The sequence below is a fragment of the Channa argus genome, chromosome 18 (assembly GCF_033026475.1).
Source record: "Channa argus isolate prfri chromosome 18, Channa argus male v1.0, whole genome shotgun sequence".
In the NCBI taxonomy this organism is placed as follows: domain Eukaryota; kingdom Metazoa; phylum Chordata; class Actinopteri; order Anabantiformes; family Channidae; genus Channa; species Channa argus.
The window spans coordinates 18186796-18204356 of NC_090214.1; the positions used below are offsets into that span (position 1 = coordinate 18186796).

At 39.0% G+C, this 17561-nt stretch overlaps 2 protein-coding genes across 2 annotated transcripts; one reads left to right on the plus strand and one right to left on the minus strand.

The window, feature by feature from the left end:
• Positions 1-4041: 4041 nt before the first annotated feature.
• On the minus strand, positions 4042-7292 carry ccnb1 (cyclin B1). The gene is made up of 9 exons (XM_067484963.1): positions 7136-7292; positions 6787-6915; positions 6288-6398; positions 6002-6190; positions 5750-5908; positions 5419-5655; positions 5203-5343; positions 4928-5038; positions 4042-4788 (listed from the first exon to the last, which is right to left on the minus strand). Exons 1-9 carry the CDS (start codon positions 7154-7156, stop codon positions 4684-4686), a joined length of 1203 nt encoding a protein of 400 aa, XP_067341064.1. The 5' UTR covers positions 7157-7292; the 3' UTR covers positions 4042-4683.
• A 1668-nt stretch (positions 7293-8960) lies between these two features.
• Positions 8961-14588, plus strand: zfand5b (zinc finger, AN1-type domain 5b). The gene is made up of 6 exons (XM_067484538.1): positions 8961-9161; positions 11523-11707; positions 11845-12001; positions 12183-12286; positions 12451-12579; positions 13005-14588. The coding sequence occupies exons 2-6, from the start codon at positions 11551-11553 to the stop codon at positions 13151-13153; spliced, it is 696 nt and encodes a 231-aa protein (XP_067340639.1). The 5' UTR covers positions 8961-9161; positions 11523-11550; the 3' UTR covers positions 13154-14588.
• The last annotated feature ends 2973 nt before the right edge of the window (positions 14589-17561 follow it).

Below are 17561 nucleotides of genomic sequence, written 5' to 3' on the forward strand. Positions count from 1 at the left end.
AAATGCACATTTAAGTGTCTTATCTGCATATTAGCATGGTAATGTTGATATGTGGCTCTAAGCAAGAATGTGGCAAGTAGATCTGCACAAGACCTCTAGCAAGATATAGACTGGTACAGTACTTTACTTCTAATGTCTTCTGCAAGTCTCCAAATTGTCTTATGTGAGTGCTAAATAACAAACCACTGTACACAGAAACATTTTCTCAACTCTACTTTCTAGAATACAAGGTTGGAATGTGAATGTCCTCTTTGATCAACTGCCCACTTGCAATTTAACTTTGATTTTGGTTTAGTGCTCCTAGTCAACCTGATCATATGTACAAACAGTAAAAGCGACTGAACTGAACTTTTCAGTTACTTCACTTCATTTAGTTTTGACTCGATTTCCAATTCCTTTAGCAGAAAAACAACCCAGTGAAAACTGCTCATAATAAGGTTTATCCAGGGAACTGTGAACTGTAGACATAACTGAATCTTTGACCAGATAATAGTGTTAAATCAAATGTTATGAAATTACCAAAGTTATGACTTCTATTACAATTCAGTCCTGAAGGGATATGACTATCTGAACCACATTTCACACAAACCTGTTTGGTAGTTCAACGGTTTCTTTAACTGTTCAGTTGCTGAGCTGGGTTGAACTGCTTATCAACTGTATGTTCAATTTTCCATCATAATAAATTTCACACAGGCACAGGCCAAAGAGTGTTTCAGGCTGGTTTGGAGCCCTGCACAGGAGGAATCTGTCTTGTAAACTGATATGACTGCCCAGTCATGACCTCAGCTTCCAAGTATGAATTCTCTGTATGCTCTGGGGGTTTAAAATCTCGACTTTCCACAATAACTGAGAGTAATTATTATGTGTCTCTGTGGAAAACAACGCAGGCTTCGGTGCTAAATGGATGAAAAGGATGTGCTCTAATGTGTTGACTGCCTGTATGTCATTATGTCAGGTAACAGATGCACAGCACACAACCTCACATCAATGTGGATTCAAACTGTTTAGATTTATATGATTTCTGTAACTATTAAAACATGGTTTGGCTATGTCTCTATCTAACCATTGATCTTTTATGTGGAAGCTTCTCCTCACATTTCTGAACGTCAAGAAAACCCAATGTGCCAATTCTTTTTTCTCATTTCACCAGCAAATAATTTCTGCTCTCTGCCTTTGCAGCAACAGATGTAGCTAAGCAGACCTTTAGGCATGATGACCTCACGATCCCGGTGATGCACGTCGTGCAAGCGGCAGGTGGTGTTGCACACCAAAGCTCTCTGGGCATCCCCCTGAGGCCGTGAGGACAGAATGGAGGGTCTGGTTCCCTCGGGGTCTCAGCTGTGAATGGGTTAAAGTGTTAATAGCTTCCATTCTGCTCTGTCCATTAGCTTTAAATACTTGTAGCCCAATCTGATGTAACTGAAGTTGTGAGGAGTCCTTGCATATATGAGATTTACAGTAAGTGTGTTTTGCAAGGATTAAAGACTATGACTCAACTGAAGTTCTGGGTGATGGGTTTCTGCACCTTTTATATCTTAGTTTTCTTTCTTCTTTTTTTGTGTGCTAAACAACTAAACACCTAAAATGAAATGTTACTTAAAAACACAATTTGACTATGTCCCAGTAAGAGAAGCAGAACTATAATAACAAAAGAAAGACAAAATAAATGTTCACTTGCTCCTTTTGGTTTCTTGATCCTGGTATTAGTTACTTGAATAGAAATGAGAACTTTTGACTGTGCCAGATGTTTCTTAGCAGTGAGACATTTTCAGCACAATTGATTCAAATTCATTCTGTGCTCCAGGAAGCTTTGTTTTCTCCTATTTCTAGTAATAAGAATCCTATCAAACTTGATTATTAAAGCATTATGACCAAGATGTACTGTATTGTGTGGGACATTTTCCAGTCGAAACTTGTCAATGCTCTCTGGTGTATTTAAGATGCTGAAATTGACTATTTAAACACTTTTCCAACTGCAATAAGCCAATATCAGCTCTAAGCCTTTTAGGCACAGTGGCATTAGCCAGCTATATATATGCAGAAGTAGATTATCAGGAAGTGCAATGTTTAGTGGATGTAGAGAAGAATATTTTTGAAAGATTTTCTAGGGGTGAAAGGTCTGGACCACAATCAAGTCGGTTTAGCATTCAGACTATTTTTACTCTGCTGCTGTAATACATGCAGAACATTGAAATAAGCAAGATTTTCCTTTAAGAAATGCTGCCCAGATGGCAGCATACACCAATCAGCTGTAGCATTAGACCACTGAGAGGTGAAGTGAATAGCATTGATTTTCTCATTACAGTGGCACCTGGAAGTGGGTGGGAAATATTAGGCAGCAAGTTAACATTTTGTCCCTGAAGCTGATGTATTGGAAGCAGATGTAGGGATTTGAGTGAATTTAAGAAAAATAATGATGGCTACATGACTGGGTCAGAGCAACTTGAAAACTGCAGCTCTTGTGGGATGTTCTCAGTCTGCAGTGGTCAGGACCTACCAAAAGTGGTCAAAGGATGGAAAACCAATGAACTAGCAAGAGTCATGGCTGAAGGCTCACTTGATGCACATGGAATGTGGCAGCTGGCCTGTGTAGTCTCATCCAGTAGAAGACCTACTGTAAATCAAAATGCTGAAAATGTTAATGCTGTCAGGACACAGTTGTGTGGCTGTTTGTTGCATATGGGGCTACGTAGCTGCTGACTGGTCAGGTGCCAATGTTGAGCCATGTCCACCACCAAAAGAACCTACTACAATGAGCACATGACTACCAGAACTGGACCAGACTAATGAAAAAAGTTGATATGATCTGAGAAAAACATGTTACCAGGATGCACTGAGAGTGGTGCCTCATTCCACACCTATGCCTTGATGGGTCAGGCCTGTTTTGGTGGCAGAAAGGTGACCTAGCTCATGCAGACAGTTGTAAACAATTTTTCATGAATCAATTGTTTTCAACCAAAAGTATAAAGTTAGTGATGCAAGGTAGAAATATTAGATTCTTTCCATCCCAAAAGCATATTGTACAAGAGGATTTTGAACAGATTCAACTAGATCAATGGCTTTCAGCTTGTCCCTTCAGTGGAGTATGTTCTGCACGTTGATTTGAGTTTTTAAATGTCAGATGCTCATCCCGAAGTGGACCTTGGTGGCCTGGGATTCGAACCCACTGAGCCACCAGGTCATGTCACCTGGGAGAGCACGTTCAGTGATTAAATTCCACAGTGCGAGCAATAATCGGAACTAAAGGTTCCTCCAAGTGATGGCATTTGGAGACATGTTACAGCTAGAGAAACATTGATAAGTAATTTAAAATGAAAGTTTAATAGCATTTACAGCTCAAACCAGAACCAAAAGCAAATTCAAAATCAGTGAAGGGGGTCCTTTAAGATAAATTTCAATGTGAAAGTGACTGCTTTTTTAAAAGCACAATATTCACATAATTTAATCTATTCAAGTCTGAAAAACTAAAGCCAACATCAGGGGTGACAGTACAGCCAATGGTTTAACATTCTGTTGAGTTAAAGTTCACACCTACCTGCAGATTCATGACTGGGAAACTTTCATATGTAGGAAAAATAAACTCCACATAAAGAGCCACAGCTTGCAGTCTCCTGGTTAAGTCTTAATGGCTTTAGTGAATAGGTTGGAAGTTACATTCCATATGACAGATTGTTAGTTGCATTTGGGCTGTTGCCCCTTTGATAAATTAGAAAAATCTAAGATTTGTAAGATCAGATTGATTTACAAACTTATAACATTAACACTGATTATAGACATTTTAAAGAATGTTGAAGTTACAAGTGAGAGCCGTCGTTGTGGCCTTGAATGACATGCTGTTTTGACTAGTGTAGTTGGGAGTGGATTGTTGGATTCAGAGCCATATTGCCCAGCTATGATAAGATTTGCTTCGAACTGACACCTTTAGTTGAAATGAATTTACTAAATGTTAAAACCATAACTTTGTGAAGCCATACAAAAACTGAGAACTTAAGATCAGTCTTACAGCAGTCTCTAGTGGTGAGGGAAATTCACAACAAGGTCTTTTCAGATCAAACCCATTTAATAGGAGGCTTTAAGAACATTTGAGAATGTAAAAACAACTTAAAAGTATAGCTGTACATGTAATTTCCACACTAAGAAGTCTAAAAGAAAAGGTTGACATGATCAGTGGACCTTCTACGTGGCTGACCATTCTGAAAGCATGCAACAACTTTCCTTCTGCCAAGCAGCTAGAAGTCTAAAAGTTAAAGTACTGGACAAGGACAGGTGACTAAAGTGTAGTTATATTGTGGCAACATTTGAGTGCAGAATAGCCTGTGAAGATATTTTACATGCAAGTTTGTTAGCCAATTAGTGTGTTAATATGCCATGTATTAAACCAGGTGATTTTAAACATTAGTCACTAGTAGCTGCCCATGTTTCATGTGATGTCAGTGACACTTAATTTAAGTCCATAAAAAAACCTTGTCAGATTGAAACTGCAATTTGTTATGAGGTGTGAATGTCCCTTGCAGAAAAAGACCACCTTGTAGCATGCTTCAGGATGAGTCACCAAGTATACACAATTCAGCAGTTTTAAAAAAAAATGCAAACCAGTGACGGTCCTCAAGTGTGCTGATCATTCAGTCACATTAAAAAAGTTTTACATCTGTACAACTCAGCACATTGTGCTAAATAGTCATCTCACTGGGTGAGCTGCTTTGCAAGATCCTTCACTACTGAAGATTTCAGCTGTGAAATAGTGGCAATCCTCATCTGCTTTGAAGTCGAGTATTTGCCTTTGACAGCCTGCAATAAAGGCAAAATGGCCAGTTAGAAGAGTCTTAAAACCTAATAGACATCTAAGACTATTAAGCCAAATAACTGCTTTTAAATACAAGATGTTATGAGAAACAAACACAAGTCAGGTTGTATAGTTATAACTTACCATGTGCTTTGTCAGCCCATCATTCACTCGAACAACATTCTTGGCAATGTGTGCCATCACAGGAATCAAACTCTCTGCTGTGTAGTCCATGTAGTGCTGCAGTGTCACATCCTGAGTAGACATGGAAGAAGAAATTAACCCAAAAACACTTTATATTACAACTGAGACCAGAGCAGTAATGTTGGCAGTACAGAAAGACGTTCACAAAACTATTTGAATTAGCACCAAGATGATAACATTAATCTTGAAGAATCTGTGGCCACTCCAACACTAACCCATTCTCCTGCAGCCAAGATCTTGAGGGTAAGAGCCAATGCAGCACTTGCCACAATGGAAGGTGGGAAATGAACCATGTCGTAGTCAACCATGGTGAGCTCCAGGAGATATTTTGCTAGGGTGTGTTGCTCAGCTGTTACCTAGGGGAGTAGTTGGGAATTAGCAGGTATACAAGTTGCTATGTGCATTCTCAGATTTAAGATACGCCAACAAACCTCATAAATCTTTGAGGCTCTTCTGAGGAACTGTAAGGGAAGAGGGCGGCCAAGCTGGAACTTAAGAACCCGCAGGATTGTCATCTCCATGTCTCTGATCTGGGCTGTGGTATAGGCCCGGTCAGTCACATATGCAAAGTCTGAAATTTCTGGGGGATACATCTCCTCATATTTGGAAGCAAGGAACATGGCGGTTACTCCAACCAGCTGCAACTGCTTCTTGGGGACTGGGTGGTCCTGTTTGTGACCACATTGAGAATTTAGGGGGATGAAATTAAAACATTGCTGTTAGCATTTAATGTAGAGTGTCAGTGACTAAGGTTTGACTTGCCTGAAGAAAGCGGTCAATGATTCCCACAGTCATGTACATTGTCTCCTGCAGCAGACGGAACTTCAGGCCAACTTGCACCAGCCAGTCAATGAGAATGGCCCGCATGTTACCAGTCACTTCCTGACCCTGCAGGTAGCTGGGTCTGACATTTTGTTCAGCCTGCAGAGACAAGAATCCAAGTTAAAACCAGAGATAATGTGGGTTAACAGACACTGAACATCAAGTCCATTTGATAGTGTTAGGTACACTTGCCTCAAGCTGACGAAGGTACTTGTAGATGTCCTTCACATACTCACTGCAGAGCATGGGGTTTTCATAATCATCTGCATCTACATCTCTGACAGCAGTATGCAGCATGACATCTGAAAATGCTTGACATAGGTCAGCAGGTTCACAGCCAGAAGTTTCCATTGGTGTGGGGGATGCAGGCTCAGGTTGAACCTGGAACAGTGGAAATGCCAGCGTTGCTTGAAATACAAGCGTCACACCCAGCAGACATTTATATACAAGTGGCTGAAATGTTGGACATACAACCCACCTGCACCTCAGGCTCAGGTTTTGGAGGAACAACATTTGTCGGTGGTTGTTCGGCTGCCTTTTCCACCTTTGTGGTCACTTTGGTCTTCTTTGTGGCCTCTGTCTTGACATTCTAAAATTAAGGTTTTAAAAGGTCAGAACTGAAACATGAAGTTGCAGGGAAATAATTACGTAACTTCATACAATGTACAATTTTCTCTTTACTCGAACTGCTTAATCTGAGGGTCTGACATTAATCGGAGTGCATTTTGCGTAAGGCTATCGCCCTCCTTGTTGCTCCGTTGCATTTAGGCCTCGAGTGACTAACGTTACAGCTGCGAGCTATTCTGCTCTGACGTTTTACTTTAAAGACTTAGAATAGACAAGAAAATGGAAATTCTAACCTATGGTGGAATTATTGTGACTACATGCCTTAGGTTCATCCGCGTATTTGTAAGCTACTAGAAACGTGACTTTTAACATTATACATTTTTACTCTTGTTTTAGCAGTTACCCATTACCTTTTTCTGTGTCTCCTTGTTAGCTGCGATATTTCCGATTTCGCCCAGTGCAGCTCGAGGCTTCAGCGAAGGCCCGTTCACGGAGCAGGCCTTGCCAGCGAGGTCAGTCCTGGTCGCAGCCAAGCGGTTCTGTAGAAAATATGGTAATTTATTGCATTTGATTGCAAATAGGACGCAGTATACTCAATATTGACTCTTTTCAATTATGAAGTGACTTCACAATCGGTGATCATAAAACGTCGAGCGATGGGACTTAACATCGTAACTATAGTAAATTAAACTTCGAGACATTTCATATAAATATATTTTCATTAATAATTTATAAATGAATCTAATAAATATCACTTACTCTTGTCACTCGAAGAGCCATTCCGAAATGTGCGTTGCTTCACTAATAACTCGTAATAAAGAACGATGCGGCGTTAGTCCTAAACCTCGCAGTCTTGATTTAAATCCTCACACGCTACGCGCTGATTCGCTGTTCACTCAGTTCTCTGAGCGGCTGATTGGTCGAGCGCACCGGTTTTGAATGCGTTTCTGTGACAACTAATGATCACGTGATTTAAACTCTAGCTCACTTCCTTTTCCTGTTGTGATATTATTCCTTTCTTTTTATTACACGTTATTGTGCTTATATACTTTTTAAACGTATTCTACGTATTAGCGATAAAACTTTGACATACCCCAAATTAAAACCATATGTATATAAGATATCGGAAGATGACCGTGTGACATTAGATGAGGTGAGGAGATACCTGAATGTGCTGTTAACCTGACGTTAAGGACAGTTCACATGCAGTTGTAATAGCTAGTGATTAGCTCGCCCAAGACTATTATTATTTACCCACCTTTCATCCTAACTCATAAACAAACCACATATACTTAGATTTCAATGTCCAGTGTTTAACATCCCAAATGTATTTGTGAATAATTAATAGGAGAACATATGGATAGCCTGGTTTGTACAAAGATTATCTTTGTTTTTACCAGTTTTTCTAATTGGCTGGCTCATGTACCAAGTTGTGGTGATCTATATTAACCCAAAGTTACTGCCAATGGATGTGAACATTCTGGCTCTAGCCTATCTATGTCTGTAAAAGTGCTTAAAGGATAAGCTTCGTGCATGAAGTGGAATTTACCCTTTTCTCTATCAGGCAACCACAAAATGAAAAAATTATGTTATTTTCGAGCAGCATCTTTGGTTTTAAGTCAAGTAATTTGCATCTCAAAACTGATTTGAATTCAATATAATTCTTCCAGGAGTTGCTGGAAATTTGTAGATAAGTAGGCTTGTAGTCTACCAGGTGGAAGAACATCTTATAGGTTTTGGCGATCAAATCTCACTCACAGTGTTGAGTTGCTTTCTTTTCGTGTTTATTTTTGGACTTTTGCATTTGTGTAATGGTCCTAATGATAGGCATTGCAAACAAGATTTGGCTAATAAAATGCTTTGGCATTGATGCTATCGTTTAAAGAACATAACGTAAAAACATTTAACAGGATTAGATAAAGGAAATGGGAGAGAATGTATTACAATGCAGGGACTTATTTTCTTGGATCTACAGATATCAAGGTTGTACCTCCTCTTCCTGACTACATGGACATTGATTTTTTACTAACCAAAAATAAAGGGAAGCTATAGACTGCTTAGAAGAGCAGCTTTAATGTTCAGCAATATCCGGAAATTTTTGATTGTCCTACTCAATCAAGCCTAACAAGCATTCCTGCTCTTCATTCACAAGATAACAATTTCTGGAAAGGAAAAGGGTGCAAATGTAATGTAACAGATGCTGCATCACAAATCAGCAACTACACAAAAGAACTGAATTTCCCATATATGTCATAGAGTGATCTGACAAACTGTCTATATCTGCAGATTACTGCAATGATATTTGATGGACAGAGCAAGTTCAGTCAAAACCATTGATTTGGTCAGTTTCATATTTTAAAATAAAATTATAAAAAAGTCTCTTCATATTTTTGTCAGTGGTAAAGTTTAAAACCATTATAAGTTTCAGGTCGAGTGCACTCAGAAGCGGATCGATATTCTACATATTAGACAGGAAAGAGAAATGTGAAGACCAAGTGACGTCATAAATGTATACACTCCCAAGCAGTTGGAGGCGCTGTGCATGTTTCCGTTGGATCTTCTTCTGGTGATGAATACGAAGAAGGAGAAGATCAGCAACAGAGGACGTCAACGAGATTAGCCAGCAGTAGGTACCAGCTACTCCCAAGCGGAGAGTCTGCGAAGACTGGCAGAGACTACGACCTATTTATTGGCCCTGGTTCGATAGTTCCAAGGACATATAGTGCCAGTAATCCACGAAGTTTCCAGAAAAAAAACTTTCCCTAATATCGAAGGCAACGTTAAGGTAAGTAAAATAATAAAATCATAGCCAGCTAGCGTAGTGGTTGTTTTGGAAGTTTCTGGAGTTAACAGTAACGTTAAAACACAAAAGCTATGTAGTTTTATCACAACGTTCAACAATCTTAAATGTAGGGTAGTGGTGAACATCATTGACGCTTACGTAAATTCGGCTAACGTTAGCAACAAAGAAATGTTTCTTTTGTTTAACACGTGTCGCCGAAAACTTTTGATATGCATCTGTGAGATTTTAGGTTAAACCTATTTCTGTTGTTCGAATTAACTAGCTTTTTAAACTAACTTTAATGTCTTATTTTCCAACACCGAGTTTTGCACAGCTACCGTTGCTAAAAAGGCAATCCATATTTAACGTGGCTAACGTTAATCTGCTAACATTACCATCGCCACCAGTATCTGTATAAGTTGGTGAAGTTACCGGAATCTTGTTGGCTATATCAGATTTTTACGATTAATAGATTATTTCAAGTGTCAAGTTAACGAGTGGAATAAAATGTAATGCTCGTAGATGCCGTTCGTTGTAAATTAATGCCAAGACAACGCAGTCCGTTTATGGTGGAAACAATAACAAAGAAGGCACAAAGCAAACAACACTGCTTTAGCTAACCACTAGCCTCCTTTCATTAGCAAGATCACGAGAATCTGCTCACACGGCTGATTTCGTTAGCATATGAGCAACTGGGCTAGTGCTAACTGTTAAACCACAAAAGGCTAGCTTTAGACACAGCTTTAGTTTTGAGGCTCTTAATTGCTTACTTTTACCATTCGAATGATGGATAATAAAATCCATATATCCTTGTCACATATAACTGTTTTGCTAGTTATAGAGAACTACATTAGCAGTAGCCGTTAGCTTGCTAGCATGACTCAGTGGATTTGTAGAAGTGACACGGATTTGGCCCGGTGTTTGTCAGCGGGCAGACGGCTGCAAGTGTTAATGGCACTGATTGTTTAAATCACATTCAGTGAGTCCATCAAAGTAGGAAAGCGGTTGCATATAATATTAAGCTTTGAAATGACAAGAAGCTGGCAGTGATGTTGGCGTGCTACAAGTAGCACTAATCTTTGGGTCAGGTACTGACTCGTTATTTTGTGCGTGTTATAAGCGCTGTCTTTGCAATCTACAGGTGTTGTAGAGACTTTTATAACCATGTATGAATGTCTTCAGATTAGTGTCATGTAACAGTGTGGGATTTGTTACTCTGTCTTGATCATAGTGCCTTTTGTAGATTAGAAAGCTGGTGATGTCTTTGAAAGGAAACCTACTCCGACCAGGATACAAATCTTGGAATGATGCCAGCTCTGATCACAGGACTCTCGAGGTTATCTAAAAATAGTTGTTCACAGCCTTACTGTAACACACTGTGTGTGTGTGTGTCTGTGCAAGAGCCTTTGAGACGATGTCACATTGCACTCTTGGGAAAGAGGAAAGCCATCATGCACAGGTCCATGTGAGCCTGGAGCTGCATGGAGTACTGCATTTTACAGACCTACACACGTTAACGTGCAGATTGCAGTTGTTTTAAGATGACTATTTTGGTCAGAGGAGGAAGCATCTGGTGCAATTTCACCACCAAATCAGTGAATAATTGTTTTTATGTGTCCTCCATGTTTTACCAGTTACAACAAACAGCCTCTGGAATCTTAAGTTATATCTCTTAAGTTCATATTTTATTTCAAGTTGCCACAAGGCTAATGCAAGCTTATGTGTAAATGTGCAGCACAACCTGATATCTGTACATAAAGAGTAGATGGAAGATCAAACTTGGCTTTTTAATAGTTGCTACTGATGGAGTGACTGGCTGTAGAAAGGGACTTCTGTCTGTGGTGGTGAGTGATCAATGTTCTCAAAGTTGTTTAATGACCTTATGCAAATTTTTATATAAAGTGTAAACGAAATTAAGTAGCTTAGGAGCTGGACAATATTGAGTCATATGTGAGCATGTGATAATGGCTGTTTGTTATAATGAGCTGATGCTTAACCTTTTAGTCGCTGCTGCTTGATGATGGAGATTGAGTCGAGTGGAGAAACACAGGCCCTTTAACCTGTCAATTTGATTTTTGTATTTAAATTTTTTTTTTATGCTGGTAAAGTGTATGGAGTTATCTTACATTAACCCAAATTCCAAATAATATCTGATCCTATAACCCTATCAATTCAGGGTATTAACACAGTGGTAAAATTCCAGATTTTAGCTATGTTTAGTTAACTTTTAAATAGTATTATGTGGATAGTTAAATGACCTCACTCAGCAATGCTAATTAGTTCTGGAGATTATTTCTTCAGGTCTGATTTCCTGTAGTTGCACTACACACAAGACTCAGTCTCTGTCTTTGTTTGTGTCTGTAGGTCACTTCAGCAGGCAGCAGACTTCGCTATGGCCCAGGAGACCAATCAGAGCCCAGTTCCTATGCTCTGTGCCACCGGCTGTGGTTTCTACGGCAATCCTAGGACTAATGGCATGTGCTCTGTATGCCACAAGGAGCACCTATCAAGACAGAACAATGGAGGAGTCAGTTCTTTGAGTTCTGTGGGTAAGTCTTGTTGTGCCTACCACAGTTTTTTGTTTCCACAAGTTTATTGGGCAAAAAATGCTCCAAGCCTCTGTCTGTCACTTCACTAACTTTGTCCCCAGTGACATACCTTAATATGGTGAAATGTTCTCCCTCAGGCAGCAGCAGTAGCCCCACAGCTGAGGCATCTGCTATCCAGAGGTTAGAAGCTACCTTGAATAATGCTGCCGCTGCGGCTGTCGCTGCTGCAGAGGTGGCAGCTGAGGCCGCAGCCGCTGCTGCTTCTGCTGAGGTTGCTGCCACTGAGGCTATCAGGTGAGAGGAATACACAATACAAGGAATACTAAAGTCTCTTAGCATATAGGGGCAGTCAAATATATGATTTTTTATATATATATATATATATATATATATATATATATTAAAAAAATACTCACTCAACTAATATAATTACATGTCATCTGATCCCCCCCCGCCCCCCCACATCCCCCCGCAGTGGGGTTTCTACGGCTGTTTCTGTAACACAAAAGCTGACTGAGATGAGTCTGTCCAATGAGGAAAAAGGAGCATCAGGAAGTAAAGTAGAGCTCATAGAGCCAGGTGGGCTAAAATGGACGTACTGTAGTTAAAATAACTTGCTTATTTAGATATAAAAGACGTTTTTTTGTGACGCAAGTACTTTTTTTTTTTTTTTTTTTTTTTTTTTAAACACCTCTATAGGTTAAACTGACATGTTTGTCTTGCATTCTTTTCTTTCTGTCCAGTGGTAAGTCAACCCACAGTCTCAACCTCCCATCTTTGCACTGCTGGCAGTGAGGAGTCCAAAGCCCCAGAGCCCCCAAAACCCAAAAAGAACCGCTGCTTTATGTGCCGTAAAAAGGTTGGACTTACAGGTAAGAAATGACACTCATGGGGTTTTTATAATTACACATCAAAGTGCACAACAGAATCCGAGTAGTAATTTTTATAGTGTTTGGCCCTTTAAGGGGCAGAAAGTTCATGTGCAATATAATCTCCTGTAGCACACAGAAATGTCTTGATGGAGAGTATATTGATGGAGTTCCCTTACTAGTTGGTTATTCAGCAGAGAACAGCCTACGTTACAAGAAGTAGTGATATAGAGCTTTTTATATTCTGTTATGTGCTTTAAAAAATGTTTTTAATAATCTGTGGTTACTTGATTCTTTAGCAAATGTTGATGCAGTATTAAAGTAATTGACTTTCCACTGAAGTGTACCATCATGTCTGCACTCTGGGATGCTTCACTGTTGTTTGCACCTGTTATTGATGTGATGCATCCTCTGCTGTGGCATTTCAGGTTTTGACTGTCGCTGTGGGAATCTGTTCTGTGGACTTCACCGTTACTCTGACAAGCACAACTGCCCATACGACTACAAAGCTGAAGCTGCTGCCAAAATTCGCAAAGAGAACCCTGTGGTTGTAGCTGACAAGATCCAGAGAATATGAAGAGGATTCTTAGTTTGACTTTGAAAACTTGGAGCGATCAGCTTAAAAACAAAACTAGACTTGAGCCCAAACCTTTTTTCTGAAGGATCTTTTTTTTTTGTTTTTTGTTTTTTTTTTTCTGGTTATTTACACATTCAGGACATTTTCCCCCAGTGCATGAAAGTCCCTCTGTATTTTCAGCTTTGTTCTTTTTTGGGTGTGAACACTTTTGGAAGGTTGAACAGTGTGTGAGGATGAACTAGGGAGAGGAGGAGTTGTAAATTATAGTGAATGAGGGTGACTACTGAAGAAAATTTAAATTTCCTTTTAGAAAATGCTATTGATGGCTATCCGGTCTGTATGTGATCTACCTGAGATCATTTAAACTCTGCTTGGAAAGAGCGATGACCCTTGGGCCTGTTTGAACTCTCAGACTGTTACTGCTGTTGGCTGACGGCACCGCCTCACCTGTGCTTGCTCTCTGCTGGCTTGAGTAGCAAAAATGAATAAATTAATTTTCTTTTCCTTTTTCGTTGTCTTTTGGCCTCCACCCAACTCTGAGGTCAGAAATGAACCCTCCTGACCTAACAGATGTTTGCATTTCAGTAAGTCTTTATCAACCCAAAACGCTTCTGTGCCGCTGGAATCTCGTCCACTCTGCCCTGGCTGCAGCCCGCAGCTCAGACCTAAAAAAAAAAAAAAAACTTTGAAAACGAGACTTTATATTTTATTGTGTGTGTGTGTGTGTATGGGTGGCAGTAGAAAGTCATTGTAATGTGATCTTAAACTGATGTGCTGCTGTGACTCGTTCTGTGCCCGAGATCTGGAGGGAAGAAGTGGGTTTCCTGTTTTTACATCTTTAAAACCATCTGAAGTAACATGACATGCGTCGCTTGACTTCTTTTTTTTTTTTTTTGAAAACTGGTATGTATTCTATGTTTTGTTTTTTTTTTTGTATGAGAAGTAGCCTACACTTGTAATAATTTTTTGCCTTTCAAAGGGTTTAGCTCCACTAATATTTTCATCTTTTACTTCACTATTGAATGTTTTCCTCTGTTTGTAATGTGAGCTGCTAAAATCACAGCATTGAGAGTGTTGGGACTGCACACTGTGTATCAAACACATGACTTGTGGGAGTAGATGCGGATGGCTGGTGTGTGAGTATTGTTTGAGGCTAACTGGTTGTGTGCTGTTGTGACTTAGTGAGTCCTGTGATTGTAGGGTATTAATGATTATCTGTTTGACATTTGTTTTATCTTTTTTTGGTCCAGCTGCTTAATCTGTTTTTTGTTTGTTTTGTTTTTTAATCATTTAGTTATGCAAGTTTGTACAAACATCTTTATTTATATTCTGCTGTGTGTGTGTGTGTGTGCGTGTGCACGTGTGTGGATGTAATCTTCCAATAATACAGAATAAATTGTATGATGTAAATAAATTATGTTCACAAATATAAGAACCTTTACATTAATATACCACCGTCTGCCACTTTAGTCATAACTGAAAATTGACAGCTAGATGTGTGCCATAACTTCTACCCTGTTCTGGTTTGGACCTAGTTTTTATACAAAGTAATTGTCGATGTCCACTGCCATTTGGAAGTGATAAAATGTATCTCAGATGTAAAGAACTCAAAATTCAGTACTTTCTGCTATTGTCTAAATCTATCATAATCGTGTTTCAGATTTCAAAGCCTACGTTAATGTCTGGTTGCCACTCTGTAGTCTTTATTAGCTTGCTTCTCTGTTCTATAGACAATCTGTTGTTTTAAAAAGAAACGCATAATCCAGACACACCTGTACCCTCAGTGACATGTCTTCATTCCCTGTATTTTTAAACACATGCTGCCCCAGAATCAGCTTGTACTGCAGCCATGCATGACAATTCCCCAGGGATTACAGTGACTCACAGTACTTAAGATTGCAATGATCATAATGTTTAGACTGGAAAAATAATACACAGACCAGTTGTAAAATTATGATTACCTGCTTAATATTGAGAAGGTCCCCTGTTTTCTGCCAAAACAATATGAACTTGTCATGGCATGGATTCCACCAGACCTCTGACGGTGTACCAGATGCTAAATAGTTCTTGTTATGTTTGTTTGCTGTTTGTCACGTAGTGGACGGGTGTTTCTGGCTCATGTATTTTTAATACTTTTTGCATAACAATGGAGATTCATGGCACAGAAGAACTAGGTAATCAAGGCTGTAGAGTGATGAGTAACAAATGTTGGCTTTAATGTTTATGTTGTGATCACTGAAAAGGTTAATTTAGAAATCCCAAAGTACCCTTATATATTGTAATAGTGTTTTGTTTTTTCTTCAAAAGCTACTGTGTAAACAGGAGGCACAAACAAAACACATCTGTTAAACATCCAAATATCTCTTATTTTTTCTTTACCTCACACTTCTAACTCAGTGGCCAAATAAGAAGTTGAGCATAGACGACTACAAAAATTCTCTCTGGTAAGTGGCTGTGGTGTAATGAAAATAAGACAGTCAGTTTTGTACATTGACTGGTTGCAAAATCATCCTCAAATCTGTCTACTTATTGACTATTCTAGTATTTGATGTAAACAGGAGTTTCTTTTTTTAAACCAGAAAACGTGCCTGGCTGAGCATCTCTGAACCACTCGGCTCTGTTCACTGCAGTAGAAAATGTTTGCCTCACCGATTCAATCAACAAATGTATGGATAGTCAGTCTAGCGACATATACCAGGCCAATCTTTTTGAAACTATTCCCAGTGTTGGAGGCGATGAAACATGCAGTTAGATGTATGCTAACATCTATAGGCTCCTTCCATGTGACTGGTGTCTTCAGACCATGTAACCTGCTCCCCTTCCTCACCATTTCAACTGTGTATTGATATATAATTGTGTGGAGTGCAGTACATGGAGCACACGTTATCTAGCCTTTAGTTCACTCCTCAAGTGGATCACCAAAAAAAAAGTCAGTTTGCTAAGCTTTCTGGAGTAGCAACAGTGAAAGGATTTTATTCATTAATACTGGCAAAATCGAATAAAGCAAAATGTTTGTCAATATATAGACTGTTTCCTAATCTTCATGCCGTCAAGTGTATCAGTCACATATGTTGTAGAAGTACAGATTTTATTTTCTGAACTTTGTATATAGATGTGAGATGAATTTGTAAGTTTGGTGAAAAATTGTTTATTTGCAAGATTCTCAAGATGTGTATACAGTATGTTAAGCTTTTATGCTATTGACGTTCCAACTCTAGATATTGCCTATCTTGTCTGCACTCAGCTTTTGTGTGTGTGTGTGTGTGTGTGTGTGTGTGTGTGTGTGTGTGTGTGTGATTAACCCTGATTTCTCTTTGCGTGTAGTGTTCATTCACATGACATACTGAACATACTGAAGGCCTGTTTATAGTCTATGAACCCTGAAGACTCAACAAAAGGCAAACTGAGCAGCACACTTGATAACAAAGTGTACTGTAACTGTAACCTAAAACAAGACCTCGAAGGCTTTGAAAGAATAAAGTAAATTGGATGTCTGTCAATGTCTGTCAAACTGCTAATGTACAGTATTTAAGAATACACTGTTAGTGCACATTAGTGGGTTTTTGGTTCCACATTGCTGTTGATGAATAACCACTGGGTGGCATGACACCTTTATATACCTAAAATGAGCAACAGAGCAGAACCCTGAACTTAATCTTCTCAAAAATAATCCATGTTTTGAGTGAAAGTAGGAATATCATTCAAACATTAACACCAAATTTGATAAAAAGAAAATTAACTTGGTAAACTATAATCACCAAATGCAGCCTCGTTATTGAATTATTGTGACATGAATCCATTACTTGCTACACGCTCAAGAACTGATCTAGTATAATTGCATTTAGGATCTGTACTGGCCTGAGCCTTCAGCTCTGGTAGTTGTCAACCAAAGGATACAAAAAAACCTCTATCTAGCCTTGATGACAATGATGTACAAATATGCATGATCTATGTGCTATACATATCTGTACAAATGCCTACACATATGCTGTATATCCTCCTATATGCTTAAATGCACATACTTAATAGAGTATGCCAGCAATGAATCATGAACATCTAGTATCTTAAAGGGCTACAAGTGTTATTCTGTTGTGCTTGTGAATTCTGTCTATTCTCTGTCCAGGTAGACAGAAACATGCAAAATGTGATCCACATCTCACTGATGGAACTGATAACCGTGTAATAGAATAATTTTAGATGTGAAAACAAGCTGTACACTCTTTAAGGAATGTTTTTCTGCACACTTTTTAGCTCTGCACACACACGTCAGCTGTTATTCTTTGTTTTAGACTGTATTACTATTGAAAACCTAAAAAAAAAAAGAAGCTATTTCAAGGTCATTTCAAGGTACTTACTGCGTGTCTAATGAGCCTTGCAGAGAGAAATCTAAACCTTCATTAAATCTTCA

What these genes read in the sequence shown, in the direction of transcription:
- ccnb1 (XM_067484963.1), bottom strand. Translation starts at nt 7,156, where the DNA reads ATGGCTCTTCGAGTGACAAGA. An exon ending in ACAAGGAGACACAGAAAAAG is followed by an intron (nt 6,399 to 6,786) that starts GTAATGGGTAAC and finishes CCTTAATTTTAG; the next exon opens with AATGTCAAGACAGAGGCCAC. An exon ending in AGTACCTTCGTCAGCTTGAG is followed by an intron (nt 5,909 to 6,001) that starts GCAAGTGTACCT and finishes TTGTCTCTGCAG; the next exon opens with GCTGAACAAAATGTCAGACC.
- zfand5b (XM_067484538.1), top strand. Translation starts at nt 11,551, where the DNA reads ATGGCCCAGGAGACCAATCAGAGCCCAGTTCCTATGCTCTGTGCCACC. An exon ending in GCTGCCACTGAGGCTATCAG is followed by an intron (nt 12,002 to 12,182) that starts GTGAGAGGAATA and finishes ATCCCCCCGCAG; the next exon opens with TGGGGTTTCTACGGCTGTTT. An exon ending in TAAAAAGGTTGGACTTACAG is followed by an intron (nt 12,580 to 13,004) that starts GTAAGAAATGAC and finishes GTGGCATTTCAG; the next exon opens with GTTTTGACTGTCGCTGTGGG.